This window comes from Ambystoma mexicanum, chromosome 8 (assembly GCF_040938575.1).
Source record: "Ambystoma mexicanum isolate Mex_15411 chromosome 8, UKY_AmexF1_1, whole genome shotgun sequence".
Lineage (NCBI taxonomy): Eukaryota > Metazoa > Chordata > Amphibia > Caudata > Ambystomatidae > Ambystoma > Ambystoma mexicanum.
Genome location: NC_090929.1, coordinates 636,800,166 through 636,816,866, shown reverse-complemented (window position 1 = coordinate 636,816,866; position 16,701 = coordinate 636,800,166). Strand labels below are relative to the sequence as shown.

At 45.3% G+C, this 16,701-nt stretch overlaps 1 protein-coding gene across 8 annotated transcripts in view; it reads right to left on the bottom strand.

Annotated features, from left to right (window-relative positions):
* Positions 1-16,701, bottom strand: part of RAP1GAP (RAP1 GTPase activating protein) — a 1,905,843-nt gene that overhangs the window by 119,182 nt on the left and 1,769,960 nt on the right. For all 8 annotated transcript variants that reach the window (XM_069610366.1, XM_069610364.1, XM_069610368.1 and 5 more), the window contains 3 exons: positions 11,546-11,617; positions 7,869-7,955; positions 6,246-6,386 (listed from right to left, as the gene is read on the bottom strand). In XM_069610366.1, coding sequence (XP_069466467.1) covers positions 6,246-6,386; positions 7,869-7,955; positions 11,546-11,617 — 300 coding nt within the window. The remainder of the gene's footprint in view (positions 1-6,245; positions 6,387-7,868; positions 7,956-11,545; positions 11,618-16,701) is intronic.

Here is a 16,701-nt window from a genome sequence, read left to right as displayed (position 1 = left end):
AGACAGCACACAAATCATCTACAAACTCACCAACAATCAGACAACGGACGTTCCTGACCTCAACATTTGATTTGTACATGTGGACTCTTGGATGACTTCTATCAGACTGAAGTCCAACCCACCTAACACAAAACCGATGATTTGCGGGGTAACACCACTGAACCCCATAGCAATGAACTGGCAAGACATTATGTGCTGTTGTCCACCACCTTCTATTCTGAGGAACCTTGGAATCAGATTGGACAGTGACGTTAGACTTGAGCCTCAGGCTAAAACCATTGTACTGAACTTCTTCCATCTTGGGACCTTACAATGCATCATGCCTTACCGGACCTTAATAAACAGCACCAAGATATCTATCTCACTGATACAACCGAGGCTCAACTACACCACCAGCCTTTACCTTGGACCCCTGGAAAATCTACACAACAGACTCCAAAGAGTGCAAATGGGAGCAGTCAGATTACTTCTAAGAGTGAGAGGATGTGAACACGTTATGCCAGCCCTCCAAACTCTTCACTCATTAAGAGTAAACAAAGAGTATCCACTTGAAAACGCTCTGAATCACCCACCCCGCCTAGCACGGCACGGGTTCCACCACAATCAAATCCCCACACTACATGCCCCCAAGAACAGGCCAATCCTGAAACAACACATTTGTAACATCATTATCAAACTTCAAATGGAAGTGACATGTGGAGTTAGCTTTCTCCCTGCTAGCAACCGAACTATGGAACTCCCTACCCAAATACCTCTGTGCATAAAACCACCTCCCAAGCTGCATAAAACAGCTACACACCACCAGGCTTTTCAACTGACTTCATCACAAGACCAGTATCGTGGACCGCCCAACGGCACACCTACTCGCTCCTACGTTCGACAGAGGGGACACTGCCCTTTCTTCTTTATAATCAACCAGAACCCATTGGTGACAGATTAACTTGGATTAGATCCTGCACAACCAAAACAGAATCGAACAACCTTCTCCGCCCATTTTACCCACCGTCAGGTACATCATATAGCAAAGACAGAGGACGCTGAATGATCAATTACATCAATGCCACCTTGACTTACACTCACAATCTCCACGTACTGCTGCCACAGGCCTACCCGATACACCATAAACACTATGACGCTCTGACTAAGCTCTCCTCTCTAGTCCAATTTGGTTGCGCCTGAGCAGCAACAATACATCAGCGGGTATCAGTATTCAAATCTAGCTTACACTGTTTGATCTTGGGCTCTCCACCCTGGACAACATGCCCATGGGTCTCTGCCTAACCCACAGAAGCATACTGGCACAGAAGACCTAGGTACTTCTGACCTGCACCCATCAAGAGTTGAGGGTCCACATGCGCCTCTCCCACTTTCCAGCCAATAGCCCCTGCCTTTTCTTTTACAGAGCCACACAGCCAGGCTAGCAACAATTGGCAGAAAAGCACTAGACAAGACGACTTTACTGACTTACATATGTGGCATGTGCCCACACTACAGCACCGCCGGAGATTGGCAGGAATTACAAACACAAGTAATAGTTAGCCATACCTCACCCATGGCACGAATAAAGCATAAGCGCATAAAAGAGGTGATACTTTGTATGGAACATCCATGGTTCTACTGAATCCTATGCCACAGGTATGCTTTGAAGACATGTATACAAGTCTTGTTCTGTGTGGGACATGTTCAGCGCTTATCCACTGAAATGGAATAGATTAGGAAGAATTATGTGGATCGCTATATAATGGGGCTCATTACAAGTTTGGCGGTATTCCGGCAGTAAATCTGCAAAAATACCACCAAACTGTATTACCGTTACCGCCACTTGGTCCGGCAATATTACCGCCAGATTACGAGTGGCGGTGGTGGTTTTAGTTCCACTTCATTTTGAGCCATTAGGACTCTCTGGGGCATTTTGGCAGAATTACCACAGCGGTAATTCTGACAAAACCGAGCAGAAAGTTGGCGGATTTTGCTCCAGCTCATAGCTACAGGTGAATCCTGCAGCTTTCCGCCATACTTCTAGTTGGGCGATGCAGTAAATCGCTGGTATACTGTAATACATCTGCATTTTACCCGCACCACCCAACTTGTAATGAGGCCCAATGCATGGGGCCTAAATGCCGCCAGGCCACACAGAATTACTTGCATCGTAGGACAATATGCTGTGTGAGTATGCATTCAGAACAATGCTATAGAAGAGACATCATTCTGTATGGGACAATACACAGGGACGGCTCATACCATACTTCTAACAGGCCTTAATTCTATATGAACTGGGCCTCAAACCTATACAACTCGCTGCCATGGAAGAGCTTGATATGGACCTAACAGACATTACTCTGCATGGAGCAAGCATGTCAAATGTCCATATATTAGAGATAACGGCTAAGGTAGAGGTTAAGTTGCTTTGCTTAAAACAGGATTATGGACTTTGTCTCCTGCACAGGCCAACCCAATGAAATGGAAGAGAGCCGGATGCGGATTAGGCTGCTGCCAGCGCCACCTGAATTCTTCTGTATAGGCTGTGAATTCTCTTGCAATTGGCAACGCCCTCTGGTGGTCTCCTCTAGAATATCAATTACTTTTTCCATGCAAGGGTGGACCATCCAGTTTATCATCACCTAAACGCTCTATGAGAGATGGTGGCCTCATGCTCCTTACGCCCATGCCCCATCCTGGACAGTACTGTGGCCACCTAATGGGTTGCAATATCCTGGAGCCACTTCTGCTCTCAGCTACCACCTCTCTGTCTTGCTTCCACAATGACAGTGGTGAGGATTGGGCAGGGGTGGTAGGCTAGAGAGGACCTAGAGGCACCAGGTATATTTCACATGCCACCTGGATCCCTGTCTAACTCATTCCTTTCTGTGCTCCACGCCACCTCAGATGAGGGACCAATATGATAGGTTATTTATAACGCGCTTAATACCCAAAGGTTTCTAAACGCGGACCTGGGGATCGAACCTGTGTTGCTCTATGTCATCTTGCTTCCAAGTTGAGCACGTTGCCCCTGAGCTATCTTCCCGAGACGCAATTATATAAAATGCAAAGCTGTTCACCCCTCCGTCTCCCCTCAAGACCCATGGACTCACAGCACCTCAGGTTTGTCTGATAGTTGATGACATGACTGGGGCTGGAGGGTGAAAAACTGCTCATCCTTCATAGAGAATTACACCAGGTCCTGTAGAGTCTGTGTGGCCGGGATGGGGAGCCGGCAAGGGGCAACAACCTGAAATGTGCTTCTTGCAAGAGGTGATATGACATGGCTGGAGTATGAGTTTGGCATTTCGCCCAGTCAGGGCAGTGTCTCTCTTCTCAAGCTTGTATCAAGTACACATATACATACATCTCAGTCACCACTCTCCCTTTTACTCGTATGCTTTTCTCCAGAGCATTAGCCTGGCGTGCACTCTGTAGCAAGGAGAGCATTGCATCCATAGGATTTACTGTGCTAAGAGGCTAAAGTCCTTATATATAGACATTAACAGATTAAGCACAGACAGGAAGCTGCAGCCTGCTGCCACGGGCTGCTTGGGGTGCAGCGGGACTGTGCTTCGTGCCGATACATGGACAGAGCACAGGGGTGGACTGGGAACCAAAAGAGGTCTTGGAAATAATTTTCCAAGTGGCTCCATGTTACACATTTCCAGAAAGCCTAACCCTTTTCCTAGGAGAACATTTGGAAATCAAATAGATAACCACACAGTCGTTGGAGCAAGAACCAGCACCCTTCAGTGCCAAGCACCCGGGAGGATAGCTCAGCGGCAACGTGCTCACCTCGGAAGCAAGACAACACGGAGCAACACAGGTTCGATCCCCGGGTCCGCGCTTAGAAACCTCTGGGTATTAAGCGCATTATAAATAACCTATCATACAATATCACAAAAGAGGCCCAGGGTGATGAGGACTACCGGGAAAGTTCCCTAAAGTCCAGTTCACCCCTGACAGTGTATATAGTCTGATAAGAGTAGATGTACCTTCATCTAACAGGAGGATTGTGATTGGTGTGAGGCTGGAACAAGAAATGTGCTTTGCACTGGCACAGCAGATGTGTTTGTTGCTGGATGCAGCACAGGAGCTGCACTTCATGCTGGAGGCTGATGCTGGGGCTGGACATGTTGCAGGATGCAGGAACATTTGCTGTACCCACTACCTGGTGCGCAGGGTCTGTGTCTGGTATTCATGCAGAGGCTGCACTTGGCTCGATGTGCAGGTGCAGCAGCTGTGCCTGGATGTGCAGGCTAGAGCAGGGGAGGTAGGGTGCTTGGCACTGTAGGGTGCTGGTCCTTGCTCCAAGGACTGTCCTTGGCTTCGGAGATTTGGTGCTGAAACCTTCATGCACAGGTGCAATTTGCACTGGAGGCTGGTGCAGATGCCGTGCTTGGTGTTGGATGCACTGCATAGCAATGGATACTACTGCAGGGCTGTGCTTCATAACGAAGCCTAGATAGAGGTGCTACTTAGCAATGGATGCTACTGCAGGGTTGTGCTTCATAACGAAGCCTAGATAGAGGTGCTACTTAGCAATGGATGCTACTGCAGGGCTGTGCTTCATAACGAAGCCTAGATAGAGGTGCTACTTAGCAATGGATGCTACTGCAGGGCTGTGCTTCATAACGAAGCCTAGATAGAGGTGCTACTTAGCAATGGAGGCTGCAGCAGGGTCTGTGTTTGGTGTTGGAAACTGATGCAGAGGCACCACTTACATCTGGAGATTGGTTCAGAGACAGATCCAAGTACTAGACTTTACTGAATGGATGGTACGTGGCACTGCTGATTGGTGCAGACGTGCCTCTTGGCGCTGGAGGCTGCCATGTGGCAATGCTTGATGATGTAGGCCAGGGGAGGGAATGTGGTTGGCAATGGAGTCGGGTGCATTTGTGTTGCTTGGCCCTAGAGCCTCTGACGCAGGCTGTGATATTGATATGATATGATAGGTTATTCATAACGCACTTAATACCCAGAGGTTTTTAAGCGCCGGCCCGGGGATCGTACCCGTGTTGCTCCGTATCGTCTTGCTTCCAAGGCGAGCACGTTGCCCTTGAGCTATCCTCCCGAGAGGATGTGCTTGATGCTGGAGGCTGAAGTAGTGGCGATGGGTGAGGTTCTGCATTGGAGGCTGGTGAAGACCTTGTTCTTGTGCAGCTCTTACTGGCACTGGAGGCTGGTTTAGAGGCTGAGCTTTAGGTTGGTGGAGGCCAGTGCAAGGGGCTGTGGCTGGCAATAGAGCTGGTGCTTTGCTTGGCCATGGGACCTCATGGGCGCGCTCTTTTGCGATGCTAGCCGCTGATGTCGGGGCAGTCCTGGTGGCTATGCTCAGCTCTGGAGGTCTGTCTCACTGATTGATGTGTATCCCAAATTGTTGCCATTGGAGCCAGATGCTAGGGCTGTGATCACTACTGGATACTGGGAAAGGACCTGTACTCTGCGCTTTAGGCTGTTGCAGGTGCGCGCGTGGTATTGGAGGCTGATGAAGACCTTAGTCGTGTGCAGCTCTCGTTGGCACTGGAGGCTGGTGTAGAGGCTGAGCTTGGGGTTGGCATCTCCTGATGAGGTCATGGTTGTCTACACTAAGTGATTCAACAGAGAGCACCTCCAAACCTCCAAATATCTATCCCAGTCTAAAATAGAAAGCAGCGGATTCCTCTCCAACTGATCCTCGAACCCCCTTTCGCCACAGTAATGTGTGCTTGTGCAAAACTGACTCCACCAAGATATTGACAGTCCACCTTTAAATAATAAAATAAACTGCCTGGGTTCTGAAGTGCACTGTCAACCATGTGGCAAGGTCATCTTTTCTAAAGGTTCAAATGGAACAATATTCCCCAAAAGAACTACAATTTGGTAGAAAAGAAAATGCTCTAGTATTCCGATAAAAAAATTTGGGGAAAAAAACAGATCATTGTGGATTATTTCATTCAAAGTCAAATAGCCAATTGCACAGGTTAGCCTGCGAGATGGCCCGTGAACAGGGACGGCTCTGAGTTTCTTTGCTGTCGCATTCGTCCTTCACATCTGCAAAGTCTAAATGGATGAATGTGACAGCAATGAAAATACAGGGATTTACGTTGACATCACTCATGGGCGACCATAACCAATGCTGATCTATGGTCCTTGTTGCAAAAAACACTAACAATGTTGTTGCTGCATGTTATTTCTGGTATTTTTTGCTTTCTCCTCACAGCTGCACTCTGCGTCCTGTTCCTGGGCAACCTTAACCCCCCATGTGCTTCTGGCCTTCTTACCTTGAAGGACTCGAAAAAGCCTCCGCCACCACCCCCTCCATTCTCCATCTTTTCTTCGTCGGTGACCAAGCCCATCATGCACTGGCTGTTCAGGTGCAACTCCTCGTACAGGGTCTCCAGCAGTGCCGTCCGTGTGCGTTCCTGAGAGCGAAGAGATTGGGTGAAATGAGAAGATCACTCGATATGATATGACGCGCCTATACACAAGTGTTTCAAGGCGCGAGGAGGCAAGCGAGGGGAAACAGAGAGAAGACAGAGACAATGATCCTACTAGGCCAAGTGACATTGAGATTGTGCAAGTGCAGGGGACGGGGGAAGGGGAAAAGTGTGGGTGGAACAGGGAGGGGCAGAGCGGTACATAGGATAACAGCAAAATAAATAAGGCAATAAATAATAATAATAAATAAAGTGCGGCCAGCTGGTGGCAAGTGCAAGGGTAAGCGCAGACATCAGGTGTCAAGTGCTAGAAGGGGCTGTAGGGATGCAGAAACAGTCCCAGAGTGCAAGGGTTGCCAGGGGGCAGTGCCAGTGTGCAAATGGCGGGTAGGGCACCTGGGCCCGAGATCAGAGGGTAGCCAGGTAACCAGCGCAGTATCAGATTCAGCCAGGAGATCAGCAGGGGAGAGAAGAGGAGAAAGCAGAAGCAAAGAGGAATGTCTTGATAAATTAGCTAACCCAAAAACTTAAATTTCATTCACGTTCTAATTCCTCACGCGATCGGCTTCCTGTTGTGGGGCCCTCACCAGATGGCAACAAGCACTTTGCCATGCTACAAGTATCCCAAGATGATATAAAACTAAGCTGGGAGTCAATATGCTGAAAACTGCTGCTGCAAATCAGAGTTTTGCAGATCCCTACGTCCTCAGACGACATTGTAAAACAGCTGTTACCTTGCAGAGGTTTCAATATAGCTACTCCTTATCCTAACTGCAGCTATCAAATAATTCTAATTTAATTTTGTATAAAACTGCCCTGGACCAAAATTCGATTTTCAGTTTTTTGTGAAGAGAGACCAGCGCCCTCACACATGTGCTCTCCCTGCGACACATTGTTAAGAGTAATTCCCCAGAAATTGCTCAAGCTCTTATGTCATGGTACACTACCAAGTAGTGCACATTGATCGTGCATGGGCGCGACTATGTTTTTCTAAAATGTCAAGCTACTGCTTTTGTTTTATTTTGAATAAACATTTCTGGCCTGGCGGGCAGGTATTAGAATTCACGCCCCATTTCAAATCAAAGACACACCATGAACTTAAGGTATCTTAATATTCAGGGTGGTCAATTTTCATGTTTCATTTCAAGACTCAATAATTTGGGCCCCAGTAAAGTGGCTTTGAGCGTAAGTAAAGCCTATTTTAGGATCACCAATCCATAACCCACCTGGCTACTGCCCCGCTTCTAATCAACGGTTCTTTCTTGAGTGGTGTCGAATTCTAGAGGGCTTAATATTGGGTTCTATCCCAGGCAAATGCTCATTACCCAGAAATACCCTCTGCCTACGTCTAGTGCACAATACGTTCATTCAGAAATCTCACTGCCATCCCGGTGAGATGACCCAAGCATCTTTCTCAGATTAATCATTCAATACCCCAGACCTACCTGCACACGCACATGTACTCACCTCCAGCTTGGCAAACTTCTCGGCTTTGTAACAGGCATACTCCGCATTGATTAGTTTCGTCAGAAGAAATTCGTGGAATTCTGGACCCTGAAACAAACACCCATGGAAACCCACCAAGAACAGACCTATGAGTCCGTTGGTTTTACACTTTGTGATAGTTGTGGGGCCAAATGTATGACGAGACCTACACCAAACCCACCATCATTAATGGTTAAAACTTTCCCAGATGTTGACATGTTGATGCCTGACCTTAGTTCAACTACGGTTTACATTGTTTGGTAAATAGGAAATGTGGGGCGCCTGAGTGCTCTTCTCTGCAATACTGAAAACAAGAGAAGTGGTTGAGTCGTAAAAACAAAAAAAGGACTGCTATGGAATTGAAAAGGATAATTAGCGCTAAGATTTTGAACCAAATGAATGTGATCATCAACTGAGGCTACAGCACCAGCGCTTGTCTATGTTCCCTCTCAAGATGAAGCCACCATGACATCATCCCTTTTTGGATGTAAAGGTGATATGAAAGTATAATTTTTCAAGGTCCTCAAGGAGATGATACACTTCCATTACAAAGCAGCAAGACAGTGGCATTAAGCAATTCGCCAGCTGCCGATCGAACAAAGTGTTTCATTGTTTGATTGGCATACTACACCACACCTTCCCTGGAACCATAGTCACCATAGTACACAACACCTTCTATGGAACTTCATTCACCATAGTACATAACACCTTCTGTGGGACTGCATTCACCACAGTACACAGCACCTTCTATAGAATCGTATTCACCATAGTACACAGCACCTTCTATGTAACCGCATTGACCATAGTACACAACACCTTCTATGGAACTGAATTCACTATAGTACACAACACCTTCTATGGAACCATATTCACTATAGTACACAACACCTTTTATGGAACTGTACTCACCAAAGTACACAACAACTTCTATGTAGCCGCATTCCCCATAGTACACAACAACTTGAATGGAACCGTATTAACCATTGTACAGAACGCATTCAATGGAACCATTTACCATAGTAGTCTTCAACTTTCATGAAACCACATTCACCATAGTACTCAACGCCTTCTATGTAACCGCATTTACCATAGTACTCAACGCCTTCTATGTAACCTCATTTACCATAGTACACAACATCTTCTATGGAACTGCATTCACTACAGTACACAACACCTTGTAAGGAACCGCATTCACCAGTCACACAATACCTTTTACGAAACCGTACTCACCATAGTACACAACACCTTCTATGGAACCATGTTCACCATAGTACACAACACCTTCTATGGAACTCTATTGACCATAACGCACAGCACCTTCTATGGAACTGTATTGACCATAGCGCACAGCATCTTCTATGGAACTGTATTGACCATAGCACACAACACCTTCTATGGAACTGTATTGACCATAGCACACAACACCTTCTATGGAACTGTATTGACCATAGCACACAACACCTTCTATGGAACTGTATTGACCATAGCACACAACACCTTCTATGGAACTGTATTGACCATAGCACACAACACCTTCTATGGAACTGTATTGACCATAGCACACAACACCTTCTATGGAACTGTATTGACCATAGCACACAACACCTTCTATGGAACTGTATTGACCATAGCACACAACACCTTCTATGGAACTGTATTGACCATAGCACACAACACCTTCTATGGAACTGTATTGACCATAGCACACAACACCTTCTATGGAACTGTATTGACCATAGCACACAACACCTTCTATGGAACTGTATTGACCATAGCACACAACACCTTCTATGGAACTGTATTGACCATAGCACACAACACCTTCTATGGTACCGTATTCACACATCTACAGATACACCCCTAATTGCCACCTAAACCCTGTCAAACTATTGCTGTTTGGTACTTCAAATTCAATCAACATAACTAAAGCCTGCAGAGGACAAACTATGGAACTCATGTACTGTGGCTTGTTCATGTATGTATCATATATGCCTTATATGCCAATGAATTTTTAATAAAAATTACTTGAACATAAAAAATCATGCTTGGCTTCTGGAGCAACTTGAAATAATGTTTCCCCATAACATATTAATATCAGTGGAATGTGGCTGAATGGAGCAAAAACAGGTGGTACTATTCAAAAGGCCATGTCACTGAAAGTTGTCATGGTAACTGATCGTAGACCTCGGCGGGACATATTCCTACCAACCTTTTTCCATAGACAACATTGATGGGATGACCACGATATTCTGAGTTTTTGGCCATATTTGACTACCAAATTGACTATGATCACAAAACCACAAATCAACATAGATTAATATTTACAATACCCAGCTTTCAATAACGAATAGTTCACCTGATCAAGATAAGCCATCGATGCTGGATGCTATTGGGCAGATTAAAGAAAGACAAGCCACACATTGGGACAAGTGCCCAATGTGGCGACATAAACGACTATGGGTAAGGAACCTTGAACAGTCTTTCAATATGATCAGCAAAGACCGACACAAGAAGGAACTATACTGAGGTACCAAAGGAAAGACGAATCAACAACAATAGAACTAGGCAGAGTATTATGAAGATAGTGGACATTCACACTGAAAAGTCCAAGGTCCACAGTGCTTGGACTGTGTCACCAGGGACACCTTGGAATTGTGAAAGAAAAAGTGTGCGTGAGAAGCATTGACCTACAGGTGACCAAGCACACTCAACACATTCTAAATGTGCATGGTATAACACAGGGGCTACATTATATGGCACCCTATCATGGTTGTGGCGGGGATCCCGCAAGGCTGGGGAAAATGTTTGGACCAGCTTGAGAGGGTGAGCTGCACTACTTAATTTGTGAATGGTGGGCGGCTGACATTTAGGAACTGTCTATGTCTGAATGGACCAAAGGCAAGGACGCTAAGGGTCACTCGGAGAGGCGCAGTTCTGTGGGTTGGCCTTTTTCAGACTATTTGTGAGTGGGAGGAAGAAGGGATTTAGTGTGTGGATGTGAGTGAGGGATTTCTCAGGACCGGGCTCCAATTGGAAATGGGAGGGCCCGGGGTCTCACTCTCCGTCTCTTTCTTTCACGCACACACATACTACGCAAATTGAAGCAGGGGGTGGAGGTTACGGGCGATGGGGGTGGGGGCTGGGCTCCAGGAAGCAGAGTAGCATCTGCTGAGTTAGGCTCTTAAATCGGAGCAGTGCATTTAGAACCGGATTCATACCTCTATATTTTGAATATTTTCCTTCTGTATTAATCATAATTTTTATTCATCTTAATTAATCTAAATAGCGACAGTCTTCAGATCACAAAAGGATACATCACAAAAAGTATAGGAATAATGAGTAACAAACCAACATAAAAGTACTTTTTGAGTACCATGGAAAATGTGTTTCGGGCTTTCATTACCAAAATGGCAATTTCTTAATTTATCCACACCATACTAGGCAGCTACTCAAATCCAAGATGAACTATTTGTCTAAAAGACATTAACAAAAAAACAGATACATAGATACTAAGCAAAAAGAGCAAACACCTTTGTTGGCGCCAATGTTGTAGGCCACAAGGATTCACTGATTGAGGATCAGTGGCTGAGCTACTGTAGAGGTCCCCTGGGTAGGGGCTTCCTGACCATAACAAGTTCAGGACCTTTTGATGTGCTTACCTTTCTGAAAATGGCCGGATCAGGAAGTGCTGGTCCAAAGAAAGGAACATCGTCTCGCGCAGTGACAGAGACCTGCAACACACAAGACAGTCTCAATAGGGACCTCTATCCGGCCTGCAATAAGCCCCTAGGCTGTATCTTGCTCTTCTTTCTAGTAACCCAGGCTTTCTTGTTCCCCTCTCTCGCTTGTTCTCGCTGTCTGTCTGTCTCTCTCTCTCCCCCTTTTCATTTTATCTCTTTCTCACACTTATTCCCGATTCCCTTACCCTTCAATTTCTCCACTCTTTCTCTCAAATGAAGCTCTGTTACGGCCTAAAGGGATGGTTAGGCTGTAAGTGTTTTTTAAGCCTGCTACTTTGACAAGCAGTGGCCATTACAGACCATTCTGCATGACACCTCCCAAAGAAAGTGCTTACCCAAAGGGGTTTGTAAAAAGCCAAGGTGTGGTAGTGGGAAGATTAAAGACATTTCATAAAACTTTGACTCGTTCAATGCCTATTGCCATACAGGGTGAAATCCCATTCATTGCGTTTTCAAAATATTTGACAAAAATAACTTCATATATGGCCTCAGAGCAATGATCTGCCTGTCATACAGCAAAAACAAGTTGATAAAAGATGCGCGCTTTAAAAGGAAATGGGAGTTTATAAAAGGCAATCATGTGCCATATAATAGAATAAAGTCAATTATTACAAATCCCATTAAATCCACTCCAAAAACGTGCGCCAAGTGCTGTTATGGTTGCAAAACCTCGCACGTTGAAATATTCACAACTTAATGTACTGGGGCAGAATTTATTTCCACCAGGGTTCGAAGGTGAGCGTAGCTGGGAGCCTTAGCTCCTGCTTGAGAGCCTAGAAGAGCCTGGTTAGCTTGACACCAACAGCAACCAGGAGCTACTTTTGGCTCCCCAGGCCAACTGATGCCGAAAAAACCGACCTATGTGAATTTTACTCTGGGCGTTTGAGACAATCTATAAATATAAATTAGGACATATTGACCAGCTCCTGGAGGCTCAGTAACCAGGTTTACATGTTCAAATGTTATCTTTTAACGACTCCGGAATGTTGGCAGACCAAGCAGCAGCTTCACCCGGGAGCTTCGGTCCTCCTCAACTACAGATATTTTGATACATAATGAGCATTTCCATGAATAAAAAGAAGATTGAGACAGCGGATAACCCTATCCAGAAGAAATCCAATTTGGAAATGGAAGAGGTACCCAGCTCCAAGGACATGTATTCACTCTTGCTGAAGGCGGCTCAAGATGTGGGTGAAGTGAAAACATCTCTGTCAGACCTCACTCTGAAGGTCTCCCACTTGGAGTACAGAGTCAATATGATTGAGACAGATGCTGGAGGATTGACTTCTGAAAATTTGCAAAGCTTTGGGGCATACAATGATATGAAGAGGGAATTGTCACAGATGCAGGCGAACAGCACTGAACTGGACCTGAAGAGCAGACGGGTCAATCTAAGGTTGCTGGGCTTGGAGGAGAGGGGAGAAGGGGATAGGCGCCAGGAATCATATATTTTCCAAGCTATATCGGATCTATATGACCAAGATGCCCTACTTCACCAAGGAGTTAGACTTTTCTTGCAGAATTGGGAAGACTATCCTGAATAGACGCAGCCAAATTATGTTGGTTTTCACTGAGATCAGTGCCATGGAGAGAGTCCTGAAGGCTGCCAGAGACAGAGGTCTGACAGTGTACCAAAGCAAGCTCCTGGCCATTTTTCCGAATTTCCCAAAGGAGGTGGTTTTAATGAGGAAAGCCTTTGGTGAGGCAAAACCTCTGACGAAAGAGAGGAATATCAGAGTGATCCTGGTTAATCCTGATGTGATTAAACTGTTTCTGGCTGAAGGTATCAGAAGCACTGAGGCCTAATGAGGCTTTGGAGTGGCTCAAAGGAGTGGGGGCTCTTTCAATGTAATCCCTATAGCACTTCAGCATTAACCATGGCAGGGACAGTCAGTTACTTCACAAAGGCTAATATACACATTTGATGATAACATATAAGTACGTTGCGCATATTTTTTGCACACATTTAATTTCACAGTTATTTGTTATATCCAAGATGGCGCAGCAGAGATATTACAGTTTAACGGCTTGGAAGGCAAAGATTTACTTTTGAAACGGCTGTGGGTTCCCTAGCATGCTCTGTCTCCTAATTTGTGCCGACTGATTGATAATATTGCATCCCTCAGCGCCCTTAGGTGCTTTCCTCTAGTGGCCTACGATATTGGATATACAGTCAGTTACTTCACAAGGCTAATATACACTTTTTATGATAACATCTAAATACATTGCACATATATGTTGCATACATTTAATTTCACTCTTGTTTGCAATATCCAAGACGGCATGGCAGAGGTATTACAGTTTAGCGGCTCGAAGGCAATGGTTTGCCTTTGAGCTGGCTGTGGGTTCCCTGGCATGCTCTCCCTCCTCATTCATACTGGATGACTGATAATATGATGACCCTGAGCACCCTTAGGTTCTTTTCTCTAGTACTGTACGATATTGCGGGTCCTCCGAGCTGCATGCATGCTTACAGGCAACCTCTGCTGCTGCAGAGTCTGGACAGGATAGGGTAGGTGTGTGATGATCGGGGCCCCGTTCGGTTTATGGTTTCACAGCTTGATGTGTTTTGGTTCCGTCAGGTTGGCGGTAAAGTGTACAGAACTTTGATTCATGGTATTTGTTGATGAAACTACACAAATACTACACAACTGACATAAAGACGCATGAGTCCTTGAAGTCTTGGCTGCTAGTAATGGAGATTGATGGAACATTTCGTATCCCCTGATATGGGTGGGTTGGGAGGTATGGGCCGGGGATGTCGGAATCCAGTAACCTTAGGATAATCAGATTGTTGACTCATGACGTCATTACCATACCTCTCGGTAGACTAGAATGCAGCCTAGCAGCCTAGGGCCATATGGTAAGGGGCTTGATATGCTGCGGCTTACTGTTCATTTGCAACACACATGCTTAATAATCACCCAGAGGGGAGGGATCATTTTGGTAGTTTATGGAGTTGCTGTTTAGATATTGGTGCGCTTTCACATGGCTGATAAGGAACTGTTACATTCATTGGGTGTTTTTTACTGTGCCAGGCTTTCACTTAATTCGGTGTGAAGTGTGTCTTGTTATGGGTGGCGGGGTAGGGTGCTCATTTTCTTCAATAGAAGACTTATTAATGCTCTTTTATATTCTGGAGGACTGCTCTTATTTTTAACATAGGTTTGCTGTTGCGGCATTCAGCTGTAACCCTGTCATTCTTTTGGAGTTTATTTTCTGTTAAGGTTTTCTGTTTCTTCTTTTTCTTTCACATTTGAGACTTCCCGCCATACGAGACCCACATCTTGGGTGAGTGGTTGGTTACAGCATGTGTATCAACCTGGGCAGTAGGGCTGGGTAGCCCATAGTTTCTTGGAATGTGAACAGGGTGAATAATCCAATTACGAGAAAGAAGATTTTATCTCACTTGCCATTCCTGGAGGCAGACATTGCACTGTTCCAGGAAACTCACTTGACATACAGTGAGTATAGATCTCTCGGATCGGCTATACCAATGGAAAAGCTTGCTGATACTGATCTCAATGACACTATTGTTCGCTTGAGTGAACAGGAACATACAGCCTCAGCTGTCTACACGCTTTTGAGTGGCGCATTGGAATGGAATACACAACTCTTAATGAAATGGATGAGCTGTCTTACATCTGGAATGACAATATCGAGGTGGGATGCGCTTTGTAAGAATATCCCAAAAATGTCTGTAAATCTTGGTGAAAGAGTGAGGCAGATCAAATTGTTAAATAGGATATATTGGACTCCAGAGAGAATGTGTAAACAGGGCCTCTATACCTCCAATGCAGGCTGGGGTTGTAAACGCAAAGTTGGATCACTGGACCATTTCTTGTGGGACTGTTACAAAGTGAGGACCTTCTGGATTGAGGTCATATAGGTACAGAACCTAGTTCTGGGCTTGGATATGTAATATGACATTGATACTCTGATCTTGGGAGAGGATTCCAAGCTCGGAGATATGATCTATTCGCAAACAAACTAGCTTCTTAGGGCTTCTATGGTGGCCAAAATAATTATTCTATAGAACTGGAAATCAGCCATCTTTCCTACCAAGTCTGTGTGGAAATGTATTCGCTCTCCAACATTGAGAGGGATGCTCTGTGATGTCAAAAGAGAACATATTTGAAGATATTTGGTGCAGAGTTCTGGAGGTGGACTTGGAGTGATCTCTGTTTGGTGCGCCTATTGGACGGGATAGTCTATGCTTTAATTTGGTTTTTCTTTTCTTTGATCTTCTCTCTCTCTCTTTTCTTCCTTCTTCTCTTTCTCCCTTCTACTCCTTTTAGTCTTCTTCTTTTAATAAGCAGCTTTTGGATTTCATCGTGAACTTTTCAACTGTGTTAAAACCATACATTTTTAATAAAAAATAAATAAAATAATAAAACGTTTATCTTTTAAAAAATAACAACAAAGACAGTGGGCCTCAATACGACCCTGGCGGTAAGGCAACAACGGCGCCGGTAGTGCTACCGGCGCCGCTGTTGCCTCACCGCCTCTTTACGAGTTCTGCTCGCGGGGCTGCCCTGTACGCCTGGTCAGACCAGACGTGCAGAGCGGCACCCGCTAGCAGAACAGGATGCTAACAACGGACCCGTCATTAATGGGAGCGTTGTTAGCATCCTCCCCATTACCATTGAGTCCTATGGGGGCTCAAATGGGAATGGGGACGTACCGGGTCCGGGTCCCGCGAATGGGAATTACCCGCAAAGGTCGGAATGGCCCGGTAATTCCCATTTTTCGGGACCCGGACCTGAGTTTGGGGGTAGCCATGCCGCTAAAAACGGCATGACTACCTCCAAACTCGTAATGAGGCCCAGTGACTTACATTTAAAAATGAAACCTTATAATTTACCCGGTAAAACAATTGAATGGCTAATATTATGTAAAATCTAAAACACACTGAAAGTGACTACATTCCAACCAGCATGTGTGACTTCATGAGCAGTACATCATGGGAGGATGCCCAGTTATGGTTTCTTGGTTAAACATACTTGTCTAATTTGATTGGTCTTTAGCAATGTCAACATAAACATATTGCACTGTCAACTAAAGTTATTGCTGGA